This window comes from Morus notabilis, unplaced genomic scaffold (genome assembly GCF_000414095.1).
Source record: "Morus notabilis unplaced genomic scaffold, ASM41409v2 Scaffold1202, whole genome shotgun sequence".
In the NCBI taxonomy this organism is placed as follows: domain Eukaryota; kingdom Viridiplantae; phylum Streptophyta; class Magnoliopsida; order Rosales; family Moraceae; genus Morus; species Morus notabilis.
This window is the reverse complement of record NW_010358070.1, coordinates 84,637-104,115: the sequence shown is the minus strand read 5'-3', so window position 1 is coordinate 104,115 and position 19,479 is coordinate 84,637. Positions and strand designations below refer to the sequence as shown.

Sequence of the window (19,479 nt, the reverse complement as noted above, 5' to 3'; positions counted from 1 at the left end):
TTTTTTGGTTTTTAACACTTTTGTCCTTCAAACTTTTCATATTTTAACAATTTGACCCCCAAGATTATAATTTTAGTACTCTATTTTCTTAATTTGAAAATTATTCCCACGTACCCTATTTTAAAGAATGAAAAAATCAACTACCGCCTACAATGAGGAAGTAAAAACGCACATTTTAAACTCTAATACAAATCACATAAATTTCTAAATCAAAAGTAAAAAAATAAAAAACATGCAACGACAGAGCAATAAAGACATATAACGCGTCAAAATTATAAATTATAATGGAAGCTTTCCAAATCCATAAAATTTAAGGGGCAAAAATATAATTTTTTTAAAAAAATTATATGGACCCCGTTCATTTCGCCGATTCGAGTTTAGAATTCGAATTTTGTTACAGTAAAAAACTCTCAAAAATAGTCACATTTAATTTTTTTACTACAGTAAGAAATTTTCACATAAAATCACATCTCAACTCGAATTACAAACTCGAATCAACAAAATGAACGGACCATGTTTTGTTCGTTTTGTAGCGAAATGGGCAATTTGGATCACATTTCATTGCCCTTTATTTGAAGAGATATTGAAGTGACGTGGCCTCTTCACCATCAGTACCAAAATATCCAACACCACCCCCTCCCTGGTTGCGCTTTTTCTCTCGCACTTTTTCTCTTTCTCTCTCCTAACCCACTTGCCACGCCCTCACTTTCTCTAACCTACGCTGCACGTACACTACGCCTACCTGGAGACAAAGTTTGAAGAACCCAGTATCACTGCTCTATACGTGACTCTATTGCTATCTTACACCCCTCGGTCCATCCGGCGCACGTTAGCGAGCGTCGGCATCACCATTTATTTTACTCGGAAAATTTAAAAAGAGAAAAAAGAAAAGAAAAAGAAATTGCTTTATCTGTTTAGGTTTAGCATTTCTGAGTTGTTTCCAATTTTCTTTTCTTTTTTTTTTTTTGTTGCATAGAAGGGAAAAAAAAAGGAAAACAAGCCGAAGTTGGATATACACGGATGGTTTCTGCGTCTCGAAACCGGTTCCTGCTCTGCTAACGTGCGCCGCTCGCCGGTGATCCAATCCCGGTCGTTGATTTAGCCGACTTGACGACTCGATCGACGACTGACGACTTGATTTTTTTCGTTCTGCCATTTCAGGATTGTTTTTCTTATGGATGGGTATAAGGTGCGCCGGGGGTGCGTAGGTTAAGTGAGGAGGGAGTTTTACGAGTGTTGGAGATAGTCAATCGCAAGGGATATATATTTGCGTGTGAATTGGGAGGGATGGATTTTGGTCCATCAATGGAGTTTCTGGCTTCGTGCTTAGAGGACGAAACCCTAGTTGTGAACAGGATCGAAGAGAGGAAATTTTACATGGAAGTTCTATAGTATATGCCGTCTTTTTCATGTGAAGTTTGAGCTTTTGGCGTGGGACCGTGGATTAGTAAGTTTACCGGTTTTGCTATGGAGCGTAAGGAGCTGAATTTGAACAAAGACTGCGACGGCGGCGATGGCTGCGGCGGCGGAGGCGGCGGCGGTGGCCGTGGCGATGGCTTCATCGACAGGAGCAAAGTGCGGATATTGCTTTGCGATAACGATGCGGATAGTTCGAAAGAGATTGTCACGCTTCTTTTGAAATGTTCCTATCAAGGTACATATTAGTGATATTCTTAGTTTAAAATTTCCTTCTTCGGCGAGTTTTTGTTGTATTTCTGTGTTAAAATTAATTTGTTTTTGCGTATCTTGAAAATTTTAGTGTAATTGTGTACTTTGGAGTACGGTAAAGTTTATCCTTATTTGGCTGTTAAGTGTTTAGAAAGTTAAATTGAATTCTGGATAACGAAGGGAAAAAAGAAGAAAAAGTTCTTCATTTCGCATTCTTCTATTACTTTTTTTTTTTAAAAGACAAGCTTTTTACTTGTTTGATTGCAATTACTATATATATATATATATAGACACACACACACACACACACACATTTGGATAGTTGCAATTTTTTATGCTGATTACTAGCTGTTACCGATATTTCATGATAATAGTGGATAATTTCCCAATACGAATGCTTGTTTGTTGTTTCTTTCCTTTGGTAAATCTTTCCTGGTTGGATTGTTAGTTCTGTATATCCATTTTGATGAGTAGTTCTATCTGGTTATTTGCTAACTAAGTGGGAAAATTGTTAGATTGCGTTGGTGAATTAAGTTTACAATTTCTATTAATCCTGTCGCTGATGGTTCTCTTAATTTCTTTGCTCTACAGTGATTTGTGTGAGATCTGCTAGGCAGGTGATTGATGCACTGAATGCAGAGGGACCTGATATAGATATCATACTTGCTGATCTTGACCTTCCACTGGCGAAAGGCATGAAAATGCTGAAGTACATCACCAGGGACAAAGATTTGCGACGCATTCCTGTGATAAGTAAGATTTCTTGTTCTTCTGTTGTAATTGCCTCATATTTTCCATATGTTGAAATTTATCTCATGGAGGTGTAGCATGCATGAATCCTCATTATAGAACTTTTTTTGCTTCATTAGTGATGTCGGCACAAGATGAGATCTCTATTGTTGTTAAGTGCTTGAGGCTTGGAGCTGCAGACTATCTTGTAAAGCCTTTGCGAACTAATGAACTTTTGAACTTGTGGACACACATGTGGAGGCGAAGGCGCATGGTCTGTTCACATAATTTAATGCCTTTCGTTTCACCTTTTTTTTGTGCTGCAATTTTTGGTTACCTCTTTTAGCCATAATCTCTCTTCTTCCCCTTCCCCAGCTTTATAGAATTTGAGCTGATTGCATAGATACAATGCTGATGCCGGGAACAAACAAAGTATAGTGATCCTTTGAAATATACGATGTTTTTAAACCGATACTTCCTAATATGGGTTTTCTTCTGACTCATGTTCTAGTTAACTCAGAGAAGCAAATATCAGTAGTGCTTGGTCTATCTAACATGAAGCTCAAGGTGGCCCCTATTGATTCCAAGGGCCATCTTTCCACGTGGGACATGACTTTTCTAAAGGCCTTCTCTGAGAAACATTCATGGATCGTTTGGTTCACTCATTTAAGTCGGTGATTTTGATTTTGAATTCAAATTTTGTGAGAAAACCGTTGGCGGAACATTTTTTATTCAAATTTTTTGCGAGAGAAAAGTACTGTAGTAGAATTTGAATCATGATTTCAAACTTGTGAACCAAACGGGCCCTTGGGGGGGAGGGGGGGAGACAGCTTTAGTGGTAGCCAGATTATCTTTTCACGTCAGTTTTAATATGCTTTTGTGTCTTTGGCAGCTTGGACTAGCAGAGAAGAACATCTTGAACTATGAGTTTGATCTGGTAGTGTCAGACCCTAGTGATGCTAATACAAATAGTACTACCTTGTTCTCGGATGACACGGATGACAAGTCACGCAAGGCCACCAATCAAGAGGCTGGAATGTCAGTTCACCAGGAAGATGAGGAAGTGAGTGTACAAGCAAGATGAAATCCTAACTCATATATATAGTCTCAAACTTTGATCATTAGATTTTGATGAAAATTATAATGATTGCACTGATTTTTGGACATTTAATATGAACCATTTCATTCAGAATATGAAAAAATTATTTGATGTGTTTTAAGCTTTCTGGGTCTTGATGTGTTTTAAGCTTTCTGGGTCTTGATGTTTCTTATGGGTAACGTTTTTGGGAAGTTTTCAAGCTCAGCATTGTGATGCATGGAAAAATATCCAAGTAGACATGTGTGTGTGTGTGTGTGTGTGTGTGTGTGTGTGTATTTTTTTTTTCCTTTTCTTGTATGCTTACGCATCTTTAGCTTGCATTCTTATCTAGCATTTGAGACGTCAGCTCTATACTTTATTAGACTATCAGCAGCTGTTGCTCCCCATCTGTAAATAATAACCTGTTCCAAATGTTCTTTATGCCAGTTTTATAACTATCTAACAAACACATTGTATGGTAGATTGAGATTTAGTCGTTGGACATAAGAAAGTACTTAATACTGATCATTTATAGCACTTCATAATCAACTGCAGGAGATTACGTCTGTGTGTGTGTGTGTGTTTTTTTTAGTAGTTTAACATTCTCATTTTATATTATTTTTTATATCTCTGAATTTTCAAAAGAGTATGTTTGTGTTTGTTTTTTTTTTTTTTTTTTTTTTTTTTTTTTTTTTTTGCCTCTGTGTGTTTTTGGTCATGAGAAAACTAATCATGTGAGCCATTTCATCGTAGGACAATCAGAGGTTTAATTTATCTTTCCCACTCCTCCTTGTGATGTTGCATCTTTTAAGAAAATTATCAATCATCAATATTCATTTTGTCTATACGTTTATATGTCTTTTGGTCCTAGTCTGCTGCTGCTACTGCTGTTACTGCTGTAGAGCCTCGTAATAATTTAGTGGAACGCCGGTTTGATATGCAAGGAAATAGCAACCATCAAACAGGTCAGCCAACCATCACCCTGTTGCTGTTTTTGCCAATGTTTATACGTCTTTTAACCATTAAATTTCACTGTATTTGAATGACGTGAGTTGTGACTTATCAGTCTTGGTATGAATAGCATATGTGAAACAATTTTCAACTACAAGGTATATAAATTCAGCAAATAAATAAATAAATAAATAATAAAACCCACTAGGCATATAAGGTGTCAAGGGTCATTTCTAATATACAGTTGGTTCTGTACTTTTCTTGAAGCTGTAGGGTTATATGCAGTTTCCATTGTTTTCCATTTTTGCTTCATAGTAGAGAATTTGAATTATATAGCTTATGTGTGACGTGGATTCACAAAATTTATCATGATTTACACGATGGCTATACATAAAAGTTTAATCATCAAGTCAATGTGATTATTTATCAGGAATGCAATAATCATTTATAATCAATGTGATTTTTCGTTAAAAAATAACTCAATACTGTAAAGGTGAAGAATTTGGGATTAACGTCATTTTCCTTTCGTAGTATCACAAGCTTTGAATATCAGAAATTGGTTTCACCTCATGATATCAAGAATACGATAGACCATTTGGGTTTACTGATTTTAGTTTAGCTCAATGTCTTCGAGGAAGCATTATAAATACTAAATTCTTTTGTTTTATGCGCTTGACTCAGGAAATCTTCTATATATGTGTTTGTGTTGCTTTTGTACATCTATACGTCCATCTATGTACTCATACATGTATCCCATACATTTCATTATTGACAAATCACCCTGCAGGTCAATTTTCATCTGGCCCAAGGAAGAGTGAACTAAAGATTGGCGAGTCATCTGCTTTTTTTACCTACGTCAAATCGAGCATCATAAAAAACAACTCCCAAGCAGTTTCCCATGTCGAAGCTAATGCTGCTCAACATTTAAGACTTGAGGAGAAACGCCAAGCATTTGGAAACCCAGTGGTTGAAGATACCCAAGTACATGAAAATGGAGAGGTATGGGAAAGCTATTCACAAGGAGATGATTTGCCAAGCAGTACTAGCATCCCCGATTCTCTTTCTATGGAGAGGTCTTGCACCCCACCTGCTCCAAGGGAACTTCCTAATGAAAATAATTTCATGAAAGACAGATTCTCGAACGCGCAAGTTCATCCAAGAAACGGAACTCAAAATGAGGATTCTGGCTTACCTGCTCAAGCTGCTTATCCATATTGTATGTCAGGGGTTGTTAATCAGGTTATGATTACATCATCAGGACAAGTGTGTCAAAAGGATCTTCTTGAGATGCAAAATCATGCTACCTCGGTAATGATGCCACAATACAATCATCTTCCACAATGTCCTCCTCATTTAACTGGTATGACTTCGTTCCCATATTACCCTGTCAGTATATGCTTACAACCGGGTCAAATGCCTACTGCTCATACATGGCAATCTTTTGGAAGTTCATCTTCCTCTGAAGTTAAATTGAATAATAAAGTTGATAGAAGGGAAGCTGCGTTGATAAAATTCAGGCAAAAAAGAAAGGAGCGCTGTTTTGATAAAAAGATAAGATATGTAAATCGAAAACGACTTGCTGAAAGGAGGCCTCGTGTTCGGGGCCAGTTTGTGAGGAAGGTTAATGGCGTAAATGTGGATCTTAATGGGCAACCAGCTTCCGCTGATTATGATGAAGATGAAGAGGATGATGAGGCGCTTGCGTCTATGGATTCCACTCCTGAAGATTGTGGGTCTGGGTACTAGTATCATGTTGTTGGTTGTTGTGGGAGGATGCTTCTAATAATAAGATGCGAGACTTCCTTCGCTGTCTTTTAACTATCTTATGGAGTTTCTGCATCTTTACCTGCTCTCCATAATGGGTTATTGGGAACTGTTGCCGCATATAAATATGGAGAAAATGCATCATTGAGTGGGGACTCTGTTCAATGTGGAATTTTGTTTCTAAGCAAGAAGGAAATCAATAACTTGGGGCATAGCAAGTTTTGGAATGACTCAATAGGTGATGCACCTGGTTGAGTTATTTATAGCAGGTGAAGTCCTTCAATGAGATCTTCCCCACGAAATGTTGTATGCCGCACTTATTGTACATGCTGGGGTTGCTATCAGTTTGTCCGAGAATCATTTTCATGTTCAATATCAAAGCAAGTACATGGGTTAGTCTTCCAGCTTTTTAATGATGAACCATTGCGATTTCGTAAATGCAGAGAATTTTATGAGAATTTTGTGTTGTATGGAAATTCCCTGAAATGAAAAATGTCGTCGAATTTAAGCTTCTGTTTTATCTCCTTGTCTTTAGCTGTATGAAAATTGCACGCACACAGGCATGCTTGCACACGTTGGTTTATTCTATTTAGAACGGAGAAATTATGTCTTATTGGGAGGAATGCATATAGGAGTTAAGCTCATATGTCCACTTATTCATGTCTTCCTAATAAGATCATGACATATCGGCTAATTGTCATGATTTTTTAATTGACGTGATATGAAATTTTAATTGAGGTGACATGATATTATTTGAGGGACATAGAGGACACCAATAAGGGGACATACAAGTTGATTCCTGCAGTAGTTGCAGATAGTTACTTTACCTTATAGAATGCGTACGTTTAGATATGTATTCTAGGCTGGTTCTTTACACTTCTTGCACACTTTTCTGAATGGGATCTCTAGGATGGATATGAAGATAAAAGTCATGTGACCATGTTGCAATTCTTAGAATTTTGGAAACGAAGTTGGGTTGGACGTATGGTTAGACGTTTCCGCCCAATGTTAATTGAATTGTTTGTTATATGCTCAATCGATTTGATCCTCTATTGCACCTCAAAAGTTCAATTTCACCTATTTCCCTTTTTCTTGATTTCCATTTTTGTTTTCCATATTTCCCACCCTAAGCTATTTTCTCTCTATTTTTTCACGCTTTTTCCTTCACTAATTTTTATCATAAAGTCACTTTATTTTCAATAATTTATTTACGTCGGTAGCCAACTAAAGTAATTTAGGGTATTTAACTTTATATGTTTATCTTTTTTTTTTTTTTGTTTATAGATGACCTTTTAGAGCTTTTCTAGTCTCTTAAGAGAGTGAGAAATATTTTGTTGCCCATTGATCAAATATTACAAACTTCATTTAACCTAAATATTATTTAATTGAGGATACTTTATAATTATATTTATATAAACAGTATTTGTTTTAGGGTTATGTAAGTGCAATAGAGCATTATAACCAAGTAATATTACAAATTTTAAGTTACTATTAGTTTGAAAATTTTATTTTAGCATCTTCACTAGGCCAAATTTGTGGATGATGTAATAAGTAGGGTCTCTCTTGCCAAATGCCAATATAGCTCAAACAGAACCACAGAGAAAAAAGAAATAAATTGGGAACTATCTCACACTCAACTGGCATTCAGCCAAAAGAAAAAAAAAATCAGCAAAAAATGGCGAAGTACAAAATATAGACCAATCAGAGAATAGAAAAAGTCGAGACAAGGAAAAAATCATTTCCAAGGAGAAGATCACTGACTACTAACTAGTGTGTAAGCTTGAAGTAAATGATAAAAAGAATTGCAAGGACAAGAGCAGCAATTATAGAGCCAATAATCCACTTGTTCCTGCTCATCCTCCTTGACATGGCTGTCAGGACCTTCTTGCTCTTGATGATATTGTCATCTACCCCATGAAGCTGCAAAAAAATGGAGGAATCATCAATAAAGAATACGCTTTACTATCTCACTATCCAATTTACTAAATTTTAGAACGTTTCGAATGCAAATAAAACCTTCATAGAAAAAATCTATGCCAAATAACGGGTAAAGTCGTAAGTTCGGCGACCGTATAATTCGACAAATGTAACTCCTTATATGTATATATAACATCGTTTGTTTATATGTGTTAACTTCTTTCATATATCCGTGTAATACTTAATGTGACGTGTGATGGACTATATTCATGAATGTAGTACTCAATGCTAGTTAATTGTAAAGTTAAAAAAAAAATTACGTGTGCCTTACTGGTCTGGATGCCAGATTTAAGGCAATTCTCCAGATAATACGAACGCTATAAACAACACAAAAATCAAGATACTGCAAAAGAATAAGACTTTACTGTTTTGTGAGCATGAAGTAGAGATTGGCGTTGTTGGTGCAAATCATGGAGGATTGACACACCAAGTTCTTCCGTTTCCAGCATTGTTCTTCTACTCTCCTTGATTCTATCACTAGACTGATTTAATCTCTCCGTTGACATCATCAATCTATCTCTTTGATTACCAGATGCCTGTCCCAGCATTCATCATTTTCAGCTAGAAGTGTGAAAAAGATAGAAAGAAGGTTGACCACAAACAATGGCAATGGTATAGATGTCAACAAGCGAGCAACCTAGTTGAACAATGGATTTAGCGAATAGAACTAGCTTATATAGCAAAGAAAAAGGGCCGATCTCAATCTAAACCATTTTGTGTGCACCTTTTAGTACATGTACAGAAAATACCCAAGGAATTTTAAAAAAAAAAAAAAAAAAAAAAAAAAAAAAAAAAAAAAAAAATCATATTCCGATTGTTCCGCATCAAGAATTTAAGGACAATACTATATTTTGACATAGTTGAATTTGAATTAAATACGGGTGGGCCCACCATATCGGTCTTACATCCCGACTCACTTAGATGAATTTAAGGACAATACTTAACAACGTATCAGATTTTTCTCAGTGCTGACGACGGTGTTAAATTATATGAATTTAATACCACACTTATTAAACCACGAGGTGCCTTACTCCAAGTTATAAAAATATAAGATTAACAAAAAAAAAGAAAGTTATAAAAATGTAAAATAAAAAAAAAAACTATGAATTTAAGTAACTTGGCATCAGTTTCACCTCAAATGGGACCCGTTTAAAAGTCTACACTTTTCTTAAAAAAAAAAAAAAGAGGCTATTCATTGTTAGAAGTTAGAACAATCTAATTCTAATCATGAGCAGTCACAGAGTTGATATTTAACAACAAATTTGACAGATAAAGAAAAAAGAGAAAAACAGCCAACCAATGAGGACCAAAAAAGGAATCTATATATATATATATATATATATATATATATATATCATTATCAAAAGCTGGAAAATGGAAATGAGCAGAAACATCATAGCAAATTAGCAATATATAAATATGTATATGTGTATGTACATGTTATATGACTATACCGATACTCCTTCAGCCATTCCTGACTCGAACAGCTCGTCCCGGGCCGTCAGATTAGCATTTGGCAATGAGATTCGCTTGACTTCGGATTTAAAATTGTCCAAGTCGGCTTTGTATTCTCTAAGCTTCGCGAGAAGCCTCGCCTTCAAACTCGGCTGCAAACTCCTCGCTTCAAGATCCATTTTCTTAATCTGTAAATCAACCAAAATCAAGATCTTCAATCCAAACAAACAAGAAAACAGAAAAAGAAAGAAAGCAAAGATCAAATCAAAATCCATGGAAAATGTACCAAATTATCGGCATCATCTAATCCGGATTTGATCTCCGAAATCCTCTGCTTTCTCTGCTCTGCAAAACGCAATGGAAAATCCAACAATCCAATGAAGTTTTCTGTGATTTTAGGGTTAATTGAATTCCTATTTTGTTACCTCCATTGAGAGCGCTAGCTGCGGTGCATTTCCGCGAGAGATTGGCGGAAATCTCGCAGTACTGTCCCTCGTAGCCCTCGAAAACCTCGCTCATTGTTCCCGATTTTCTTCTCCGACCGACCTGAACAAATCTACAAATTGAAGAATTCGATTTCCCAGATTCGGATGATTAATGATTGTTAGAATTGATTCTTAAAAAAATTGAGAGTCTTTCTGCTAAGATCGTGAAATATTCGAGAGATTAAGGTGAATGCGTGGATCGGGATCGGACCGGCGACGGAGATTGATCGGAGGACGATCTTGGAGACGAATTTGGGGATTTTGAAGGATTTAAATGCGTAATTGGGTACGAAGCTTCGTCGATGTTTTGCTATTGTTGGTGTGCCGTAAACATAAAGATGACAAAGCCCCTGAATTTCGGTTAAATTACAGATAGATCACCCACGAGAAACACGTGCGCGTGATTTCATTTCAGTTTCTGACAAGCACGTGTCGTTTTGTTTCGCAGGTCAAAATGTCGTTTGTCTGGTCATAGGATCTCAGAAATCAGAAACGGAAAGATCAAAAAGAGCCCAAGTTTTCTTCAACAATTGTTTTGCATGTCACCTGTTCGATGAAATTACTGAATGAAAGATTGTGAATTTCGTGTTCAAATCAGAATTTCTGTTTTTCAGTTGTAGACGGGTAGGTCTTTCAGAAATCAAAAACTTAGAAAAAGCTTTATAAAGTGCAGTGCATATCAACTGTTTGATGAAATTACTGAATGAGTTATTATGTATTTGATATCCAAATCAAGATGGCATTACTTCTTATTAAGGAGCTTCACTGCTCAAAAGTTCAGGCAATTGTCGTGCCTTCCTAACTCAAATTTGTCATCCGCTTCTCGGCTGCAAGAGCTATGCACGATTGTTTCGAGGACCATTGGTGGTCTCGATGATTTGGAGTCAAGTCTGAGTGATTTCAGAGGCTCTTTGACGTCGTCGCTTGTGACCCAAGTCATCGATTCTTGCAAAACCGAAGCGCCCACTCGGAGATTGCTCAGGTTCTTCTTGTGGTCCCACAAGAACTTGAAGTGTGATTTGGAGGACAAGGATTATAACCACGCGATACGGGTGTTTGCAGGGAAGAAGGATCACACTGCACTAGAGATATTGGTTTCGGATCTTAAGAAGGGGGGCCGGGCGTTGGAGAGCCAGACATATGCTATTGTAGCCGAGACGTTAGTTAAGTTGGGGAGAGAAGATGAGGCATTGGGTATTTTCAAGAACTCGGACAAGTACAAATGCCCGCAAAATAGTTTCACAGTCACGGCCGTTGTCAACGCTCTTTGTGCCCAAGGACACGCGAAGAGAGCTGAAGGGGTTGTTGGGCACCACAAGGATAGGATTTCCGGTATGGAGCGTTGCATTTATAGGAGTCTTCTTTATGGGTGGTCCGAGCAGGAGAATGTGAAGGAAGCACGGAGAATTATCAAAGAGATGAAGTCAGCTGGGATAAATCCGGATTTGTTCTGCTACAACACATTTCTCAGGTGTCTGTGTGAAAGAAACCTTAAACGCAATCCTTCAGGTCTTGTGCCTGAGGCTTTGAATGTGATGATGGAAATGAGGTCCTACATGATCACACCGAACTCGATCAGTTACAATATATTGCTATCTTGTCTGGGAAGGGCAAGAAGAGTTAAGGAAGCTTGTCAAATTCTCGAGAGAATGAAGCAAGCGGGTTGTTCTCCAGATTGGATGAGTTATTATCTAGTTATAAGAGTTTTGTATTTGACCATGAGGTTTGGCAAAGGAAATAAGCTAGTGGATGAGATGATAGGAGAAGGGTTGGTCCCAAATTGTAAGTTCTACTATGATTTGATTGGTGTTCTTTGTGGAGTTGAGAGACCATATTATGCTCTTGAGTTATTTGAGCATATGAAGAAAAGATCATTGGGTGGTTATGGACCAGTTTACGATGTGCTCATACCAAAGCTTTGTAGAGGAGGGGACTTTGAAAAGGGTAGAGAGCTTTGGATTGAGGCCATGAATATGGGCGTTGATTTTTGCTGCTCGAGCGATGTTTTAGACCCATCAATCACCAAGGTTTTCAAGCCAACTAGGAAAGAGGAAGAGAAAATAAGCCAGGAGGAATCCACCTCATCCGAAAATAAAAACAAGAAGAAGATCAATAGCGGTACAAAGAAAGTAGGATTCACCTATGACAAAGACAATAACAAGGAGAAGAAGATTACTATGAATAAAAAGAATGTGCGAAAATCATACAAGAAAAAGAACAAGAAGAAGCTGATTGCTAGCAAGAAAAAGAATAAGTCCGGTGCGGCTTAAATTGGCAGCTTTATTTCATGAAAATGCAAATAGCAACTGCATTGCTAAATATCCAGAATTCCTTTGTCCAAACGAAATGGATTTGGCTGTTTTTTATTACTTGGTCTTGATTATATCAAATAAACCATGGTTTTGAAGATGAAGCTTTAAGAAAATACCGAACTCGAGGAGAAATGTTTGGACGAGGTATGATGTCGTTTTTTTTTTTTCTTTTTTTTTTTTAACTTTTTATTTTGTGCCGACCCTCCTCCTTTGAGATGAACTGAACACCTGTTAATATTATATATTGGTTGCTGAATCGGTGGTGTTGTTTAGCCGGCAAATGCATACAAGATCTCTGTACCACTTTTTCACCTATTGGATGAAAAGTTCAAAAGAAGCTTGCTAAATCACAATGTAAATCTCTTTTCACAATTCCCTTTTTCTTGTTATTGTGTGGACTGTTATGCTTTCATGTATCTAGTTGATAAAAATCTCAATCCTCAGACCTCATGCTCACTGAAAAAAAAAAAAAAAAAAAAAAAATCCCACATTTTGAAAGGAACTATGGTCAAAAGATAAAAACTGCACTTTTGATTTTCAATACTGGTTTCTTCAGTCAAATTTGTGTAGTGACTAGATACCTATTTATCAAATAAACATGATTTGCATAATGAATAGTGGTTGGGTTGAGTTTATGAAGCTCTCAAATGTTGGACCAGTGTTTATTGAAGTCCCAAACAAAGAGTCTGGTAAAAGGTAAATCCTGGCCTCCTAGAACTGCGTCACATAAACATGCTCCTCCTGCCCACAATTGCCGTTCCTAGCGTACTTGCTGTGACAGCTCTGAGAAACCCAATTTGTCAATCCGATTTCCCTTTACCTTCTGTCTCTTTCATTTGTTGCATCCAAATATAACTTCACACAAATAGTTGCGTTTTACATGATGTTCCCTAGGTTTTACATTGCACGTCATGCTAAAACTATCGTTTTCGTTTTACAAGTCGTGTTACAAGCCTCCTCTAATCCCCTTAAAAGTTGTGTTGCTGAAATTTTTGATGAGATTTGTAAAACAAAAGAGATAAGGGCAACATTCCTAAAAATATAGGGTGGAGCGCACCATTTTTGGGACTCTAGATCTCTCTTTTTTTTTTTCCTTTTCTTTTTTTTTTTTTTTTCCGGTGGGGTAAGGCTTGATCTTAACCTCGCAGGCACAACAAAAGACTCTTATTAATGAGAGTCTGAAACACACCATTTGTTTTGTATACAAAGAGAGATTAATGGGAAGAGCACTCCTATGAATAACTCCCGTTATTCATATGACTATGAGGTGAGTCGCGTTAGATGCTCAGTGAGATTTATTATTTTATGAGTAATGAGGTTTTATTCTCAATTAACATTTTTATAATGAGAATCAATGGAAGGTGCTGCTGCCATCAATTAATTTCAAGGACAGAGCTGAAATTTGGCACATGGCCACATGGGCATGAAGGGGTTGACATGGTTCCTGAAAAGGGATCTTGTCGGGCCCCTATACTTTCAACTCATATCAACTCACATTTGAGAACTATATACATTAGACGCGTTTGGAACTCATTTTAAAATAATTTTATTTTTTTGTATGAAAATGAAAATAAAAAAATTTTTAATCTCAGACATAAATTATTTTTAAAAATGTGTTTAGTAGTTTTATTAAGAGATTATTTTTAATATAAAAAAATTCATTAATGTCTCTCTTTATCACTCTCTGCTCGAGAGAGAAGAAAACGAAAACAAAAAATGCAAAATGATTAAAAGTCATTTTTCATTTCTCTCTCATTTTATACTAAACTAAAAAATCATTTTCGTTTCATTTTTTGTCTTTATTGCGCCAAACGCCGTTTTAAAAACGTTTTTATTTATTTTTTCTCAAAAAATGTGAAAAACAAAAACATAATTAATTTCAAACATGGCCATTGTCACTAGGGAGTGCTTTCCACACGCTTGGCCTTTCAATGGATCTATACTACTCTAATTGTAAGTACTTCTAAAGAAAATACTAAGGTCCAAAGCAATATAATAATAAAGTTTCATGATGATATTTAAGACTCGTTTAACTCATGAGTTTAAATTAGTGATTTGATTCTGTATTTAAATTTTGTGAGAGTCACTCACAGTGAGTTAATTTCTTTAAAAAAAAACTTTTTAAATTTAAATTTTTTGGGAAAGAAAACATAATAACAAAATTAAAATTATGAATACCTTGGATTATTGTTTTTATGGTTTACCAGTGTCGTATGTAGTAGGGACAATATGTTTTATACAAGTAGTAATGAGAAGGAAAAAGAAAAAGGAAAAGCCAACTTTTTTTCTCTCTTGTTTAGAGGAAGCTTCTGGCTTGGTCAGTTGCCTAATGAGAAAAAGGCTGAGATTCACGCGTCAAAGCCAGGCGTGCATGAAGTGCAAGACAGACCATAAGAGGTCCATTACAACTTTTGTCTCCATGGACTTGTATTGGAACAAATCTAAAAAACTTTCCTATCGAGAAGCTCGTGTGGAGATTGGAAGAGAAGAAGATTGTGTGCTGGAGGAGAAGAAAATATTGGCATTTTTCAAATTATTTTAAAATTAAAAAGTTTATTTTTACAACTTTAAAGCTTAATAATAGTGATAAAAAAATTAATATAGTATTTAAAATAATATTATACATTTTTTTATAATCAATCGGCAATGAAAATTCGTTAAATAGCCACTAAAGGACTAGAATACATGAAAAATCCAAAGTCATAAAAATGGATGTCATTCACACAGTTAGACAATATAAGCGCACCCTTAACCCAATAAGGGAGATGACTCCACTAATAAGTGGCACGATAACATGATTCTACCACACAGAATAAACTCAAGATGAGCCACATCCTAGTCCCAAAATGGATCCAAACCACACAATACAAACTAAGAGCGGTGGAGAAACCACCATCTAGCTGAGATAAAACGCTGGTAGATAGAGAAACCATCACTGTTATTACAACACTAACATAAATAAAAAATATAAAAACTATAAAAACTTTACAAAAATCCCAAAAAACAATCCCTCAAACGCTGAAAATATGTGAAACATGGCTGGACTGGCGCCAGAAAAAAGCACCTGAAACAACAATGGAAGTGTTGGAAATACAACGACGCATGGGTCTCATGCATCGTTGTTGACAGACGACCATTGCCACACACGCCGGTCCATCTTCCTCACCTCCCTTCCGTGACCACTAACGCATCTTATTTCTACAGTAGAAGAACGACGACTTCTTCCCCTTGAACGACTACATTCTGGTGACTACTCACACTTCTGTCGGCATGAACTCAACATCAGTGACCTCTGGATCTTCCCAAAAAATTTTAGAGGCTGGCAACCCGCCTAAAATGCTGGACCGCCGACCTCAGAATGATAAACACAAAAAAATTAGTTAAAAAACAATTTAAATTTTTTACATATGACATATTTTATTGATTAGATACCAATTAAAATACTAAAATTGGACATCAAATTTGAGTACATATTGGAGATGCTCTGATAAGGTAAATATCAAGTTATTTATGCCTCGTTCATTTCACCGATTCGAGTTTTTAGTTTTAGGTTTCTACAGTAAAAACCTCTCCGAAAATGTCACATTTAACGTTTTCTGCTACAGTGAAAAGCTCTCAGAAAATGTCACATCTCAACTTGAATTGAAAACTCAAATCCGCGAAGTGAACGGGGCCTAATATCTAAGGGCTTGTTCTTTTAGAGTTTAACTTGAGTATAATTTTTGAGTTGAATTTGAGTTATAACTTAAGTTGAACTTGTAACTTGAGTTTGTGTTTGGTTGTGTACATTTGAGTTATGGTTTGAGATAAGAATCTTTTTGAGTTTGTGTTTGAGTGAGTCAAAACTTGAATTTGTATTTATATAGTATTTTAATAAAAACTCAATGCTGATGAAAAATTTTAATAGGGTATATGGGTCGGGTTTTATTCGTTTTTTCATTATCAACGCATAAAAAAAAAGCATCTCAATCAGAATTAAAACGGAAAAATTATAGCATTTTTAAGAATAGAAAAAATACTGTTTATTAATTTGAGTTCAAGTTTCTGAACTCGAGTTGAAGGGGAAACTTGAACTTGAGTTTTAGTCCTAAACTCAAGTTTGAACTCGAGTTTAAACTCGAGTTTAAACTTAAAAGAATATGAACTCGAATAAAGTTGTAACTCGGATTGTTTTTTTTTTTTTTTGAATTTTTCATTCAAAAGAACAAGGTCTAAATTTCACGACTTTGTACGTGCCACATATAAATTTTGCTTTTATTATTATTTTTTTGTTCAATTCTAATAATTGACTAGAATTCAAATTTTCATACATGTTAAACAATTAGTACTAGGATCAGACAACTTAAAATTAAGTAATTAATTAATGAGTACGATCACATAAACAAGCATTATAATAAATAACAATCGGTGTTGATTAGCAAAATAAATAATAATAATAATAATAATAAATAAATAACAATCGGTGTTGGGAGACACCATTTCTCCCTCGTCTCTCTCGCTTCATTCTCAAGCACTACCCCATCAAAACCCACCATTTCCATGGCCGAATCCAAGCTCCGATCTTATTCCCAAACTTCCTAAACACTCTCATCACTTCCTTCATTCACTACACAAACTTCTTCGAAGCTTCCAATATCTAGAGAGAGCGAGAGAGAGAGAGAGAGATGGGCCAAGAGAGCTTCTCAGCTCAGAAGAGAACCGGAGGGATTGCTCTCCCGACGACAACGACCAACGCTTCTTCAGCCCCCAACGGCAGACGATTCGGCGCCGCCTTACCCCGCGGCCGCCAGATCCAGAAGACCTTCAACAATATCAAGATTACCATCCTCTGCGGCTTCGTCACCATCCTCGTCCTCCGCGGCACCATCGGCGTCGGAAGCCTTGGCGGGGCCGACAACGACGCCGCCAACCGCGAGATCATCGAGGAGACCAACCGGATCCTCGCCGAGATCCGCTCCGACGGCGACCCCAACGATCCCGACGACCTTGCCGAGTCCGAGATCAACCCTAACGCGACATACACGCTCGGGCCAAAGATCGCGCATTGGGATCAGGAGAGGAGAAATTGGCTCGATTCGAATCCGGAGTTTCCGAATTTTGTTAATGGTAAGCCTCGGATCTTGCTCGTTACTGGTTCGCCTCCTAAGCCTTGTGATAATCCGATTGGTGATCATTACTTGTTGAAAGCGATTAAGAACAAGATTGATTATTGTAGACTCCATGGGATTGAGATTGTGTATAACATAGCTCATTTGGATAAGGAACTTGCTGGTTATTGGGCGAAATTGCCATTGATTAGGAGGTTAATGTTGTCGCATCCGGAGGTTGAGTGGATTTGGTGGATGGATAGTGATGCTTTGTTTACTGATATGGTGTTTGAGATTCCGCTTAAGAAGTATGATAGTTATAACTTGGTGGTTCATGGGTACCCCGATTTGATGTTCGAGCAGAAATCATGGATTGCGTTGAACACGGGTAGTTTCTTGTTTAGGAATTGTCAGTGGTCTTTGGATTTGCTTGATGCTTGGGCTCCAATGGGTCCCAAGGGTCCAATTCGGGAGGAAGCGGGAAGGATTTTAACTGCGAATCTAAAGGGAAGGCCGGCGTTCGAGGCCGATGATCAGTCGGCTTTGATATACTTGTTGCTTTCGCAGAAGGACCAGTGGATGGGTAAGGGCTTTTTGGAGAATTCGTATTATTTGCACGGATATTGGGCTGGTTTGGTGGATCGGTATGAGGAGATGATAGAGAAGTATCATCCTGGACTGGGCGATGAGAGGTGGCCATTTGTGACTCATTTTGTGGGCTGCAAGCCTTGTGGGAGCTATGGAGATTACCCGGTTGAGAGGTGTTTGAGCAGCATGGAGAGGGCTTTTAATTTCGCCGATAACCAGGTGCTTCAGCTGTATGGGTTTAGGCATAGGGGCTTGTTGAGCCCCAAGATCAAGAGGATTAGGAATGAGACTGTCAATCCTCTGGAGTTTGTCGACAAGTTTGATATTCGACGGCATCCAGTGCACGAGAGCAGGGAATCACAGAGCTAGCGAGTAATTTATACGCCTTCATTATGTGAGATAATCTGTAGGTAATGTTGTAATTCATCAGCTGAAGAGGAGATTTAAGATTTGATAACAGTTCACTTCTTACGTCAGTTTTTATTTGTCCTGTTGTCTTTTTTGCTACTGCTTCTGAGAACAATAGGGTAGAATTCTTTCATAAATTTAATATCATCTTTGTATTGTGATCTGAAGTTATCCATAAAGGATTGGAAATTGTCAAAACGCATTATACTGTCCCATTGAGTTCATATTTGTATCATGTTTTAATGTGCTTATGGATCTAGTTTAACTTTTCATCGCTTTTGGAATCATCTTTGAGTTCAAGCTGGTGTACATTCTGTATAATTACGGAACTATGTGCCCCTTCGTGCGTTAATTTGATGCTGTTTTCTGTCCCTAACCCCCCTCCCAACTTCTCTCTATCATAAGGCAATAGTGAAAGATTACATGGGTGTTTTACTGTGCTGAAGGAATCAATGATAGTCTTATAAATAATTCCAAACGGGATTGAGTAACGAAGTTCCAACTTTGAATTTTTATCATTATAGTATCTGTGCAGTAATGGTGGAAAAAGTAGCAAAAATCCAATTGTATAGATCTTTGGCAGTCTCTGCTTTTGGCTGGATGTTTTTGGCCGTCATGTCAAGACCATGATTCGGGTTCCTACACCTCAAGAGAATTTTCTTTTGAAATGCTACAGATTCTATGGCCGCCCATTATTGCTACACAAACAAATGCAAAACGTCTACACCTGAAAATTGCTAGAACCGGAAATTGTAGGCTTCCAAACTTTTGCCAAGATATCTTTCCATGTCGTTTCTCTTATTGTCTGTATGGCGTCCAAAGCAAGACTCGTACAAACAAAACCAGCAAGTCAATTTTTCACTATCCGACGAAAGACAGAACTAAAAAGGAGAAAGGAATTCTAACTGGTAAAAAAAAAAAAAAAAAAAAAAAAAAAAAAGAAAAAAAAAAAAAAAAGGGGAGAGGCCCTTTGGGGA

General features: G+C 37.0%; 4 protein-coding genes across 4 annotated transcripts; 3 read left to right on the top strand and 1 right to left on the bottom strand.

Moving 5' to 3' along the window:
* Positions 1 to 614: 614 nt before the first annotated feature.
* On the top strand, positions 615 to 6,693 carry LOC21391943 (two-component response regulator-like APRR1). Its single transcript, XM_010091592.2, has 6 exons — positions 615 to 1,654; positions 2,260 to 2,421; positions 2,538 to 2,671; positions 3,290 to 3,460; positions 4,347 to 4,440; positions 5,214 to 6,693. Exons 1-6 carry the CDS (start codon positions 1,468 to 1,470, stop codon positions 6,170 to 6,172), a joined length of 1,707 nt encoding a protein of 568 aa, XP_010089894.1. The 5' UTR covers positions 615 to 1,467; the 3' UTR covers positions 6,173 to 6,693.
* Positions 6,694 to 7,738: 1,045 nt separating this feature from the next.
* LOC21391942 (vesicle transport v-SNARE 13) lies at positions 7,739 to 10,473 on the bottom strand. The gene is made up of 5 exons (XM_024161288.1): positions 10,048 to 10,473; positions 9,909 to 9,967; positions 9,622 to 9,810; positions 8,533 to 8,703; positions 7,739 to 8,110 (listed from the first exon to the last, which is right to left on the bottom strand). Exons 1-5 carry the CDS (start codon positions 10,139 to 10,141, stop codon positions 7,958 to 7,960), a joined length of 666 nt encoding a protein of 221 aa, XP_024017056.1. The 5' UTR covers positions 10,142 to 10,473; the 3' UTR covers positions 7,739 to 7,957.
* A 347-nt stretch (positions 10,474 to 10,820) lies between these two features.
* Positions 10,821 to 12,377, top strand: LOC21391941 (pentatricopeptide repeat-containing protein At5g61370, mitochondrial). Its single transcript, XM_010091590.1, has one exon. The coding sequence runs from the start codon at positions 10,821 to 10,823 to the stop codon at positions 12,375 to 12,377; it is 1,557 nt and encodes a 518-aa protein (XP_010089892.1).
* A 4,506-nt stretch (positions 12,378 to 16,883) lies between these two features.
* LOC21391940 (probable xyloglucan 6-xylosyltransferase 5) lies at positions 16,884 to 18,898 on the top strand. Its single transcript, XM_010091589.2, has one exon. The coding sequence runs from the start codon at positions 17,084 to 17,086 to the stop codon at positions 18,461 to 18,463; it is 1,380 nt and encodes a 459-aa protein (XP_010089891.1). The 5' UTR covers positions 16,884 to 17,083; the 3' UTR covers positions 18,464 to 18,898.
* Positions 18,899 to 19,479: the final 581 nt, after the last annotated feature.

Bases quoted from the DNA above. Each gene is read 5' to 3' on its own strand.
- LOC21391942 (XM_024161288.1), bottom strand. From the start codon at position 10,141: ATGAGCGAGGTTTTCGAGGGCTACGAGGGACAGTACTGCGAGATTTCC. The intron at 9,968-10,047 runs GTAACAAAATAG...TGCGTTTTGCAG, and splicing joins AGCTAGCGCTCTCAATGGAG to AGCAGAGAAAGCAGAGGATT. The intron at 8,704-9,621 runs GTATAGTCATAT...ATGCTGGGACAG, and splicing joins GAATGGCTGAAGGAGTATCG to GCATCTGGTAATCAAAGAGA.
- LOC21391943 (XM_010091592.2), top strand. From the start codon at position 1,468: ATGGAGCGTAAGGAGCTGAATTTGAACAAAGACTGCGACGGCGGCGAT. The intron at 2,422-2,537 runs GTAAGATTTCTT...TTGCTTCATTAG, and splicing joins GCGACGCATTCCTGTGATAA to TGATGTCGGCACAAGATGAG. The intron at 2,672-3,289 runs GTCTGTTCACAT...TGTCTTTGGCAG, and splicing joins TGTGGAGGCGAAGGCGCATG to CTTGGACTAGCAGAGAAGAA.
- LOC21391941 (XM_010091590.1), top strand. From the start codon at position 10,821: ATGTATTTGATATCCAAATCAAGATGGCATTACTTCTTATTAAGGAGC.
- LOC21391940 (XM_010091589.2), top strand. From the start codon at position 17,084: ATGGGCCAAGAGAGCTTCTCAGCTCAGAAGAGAACCGGAGGGATTGCT.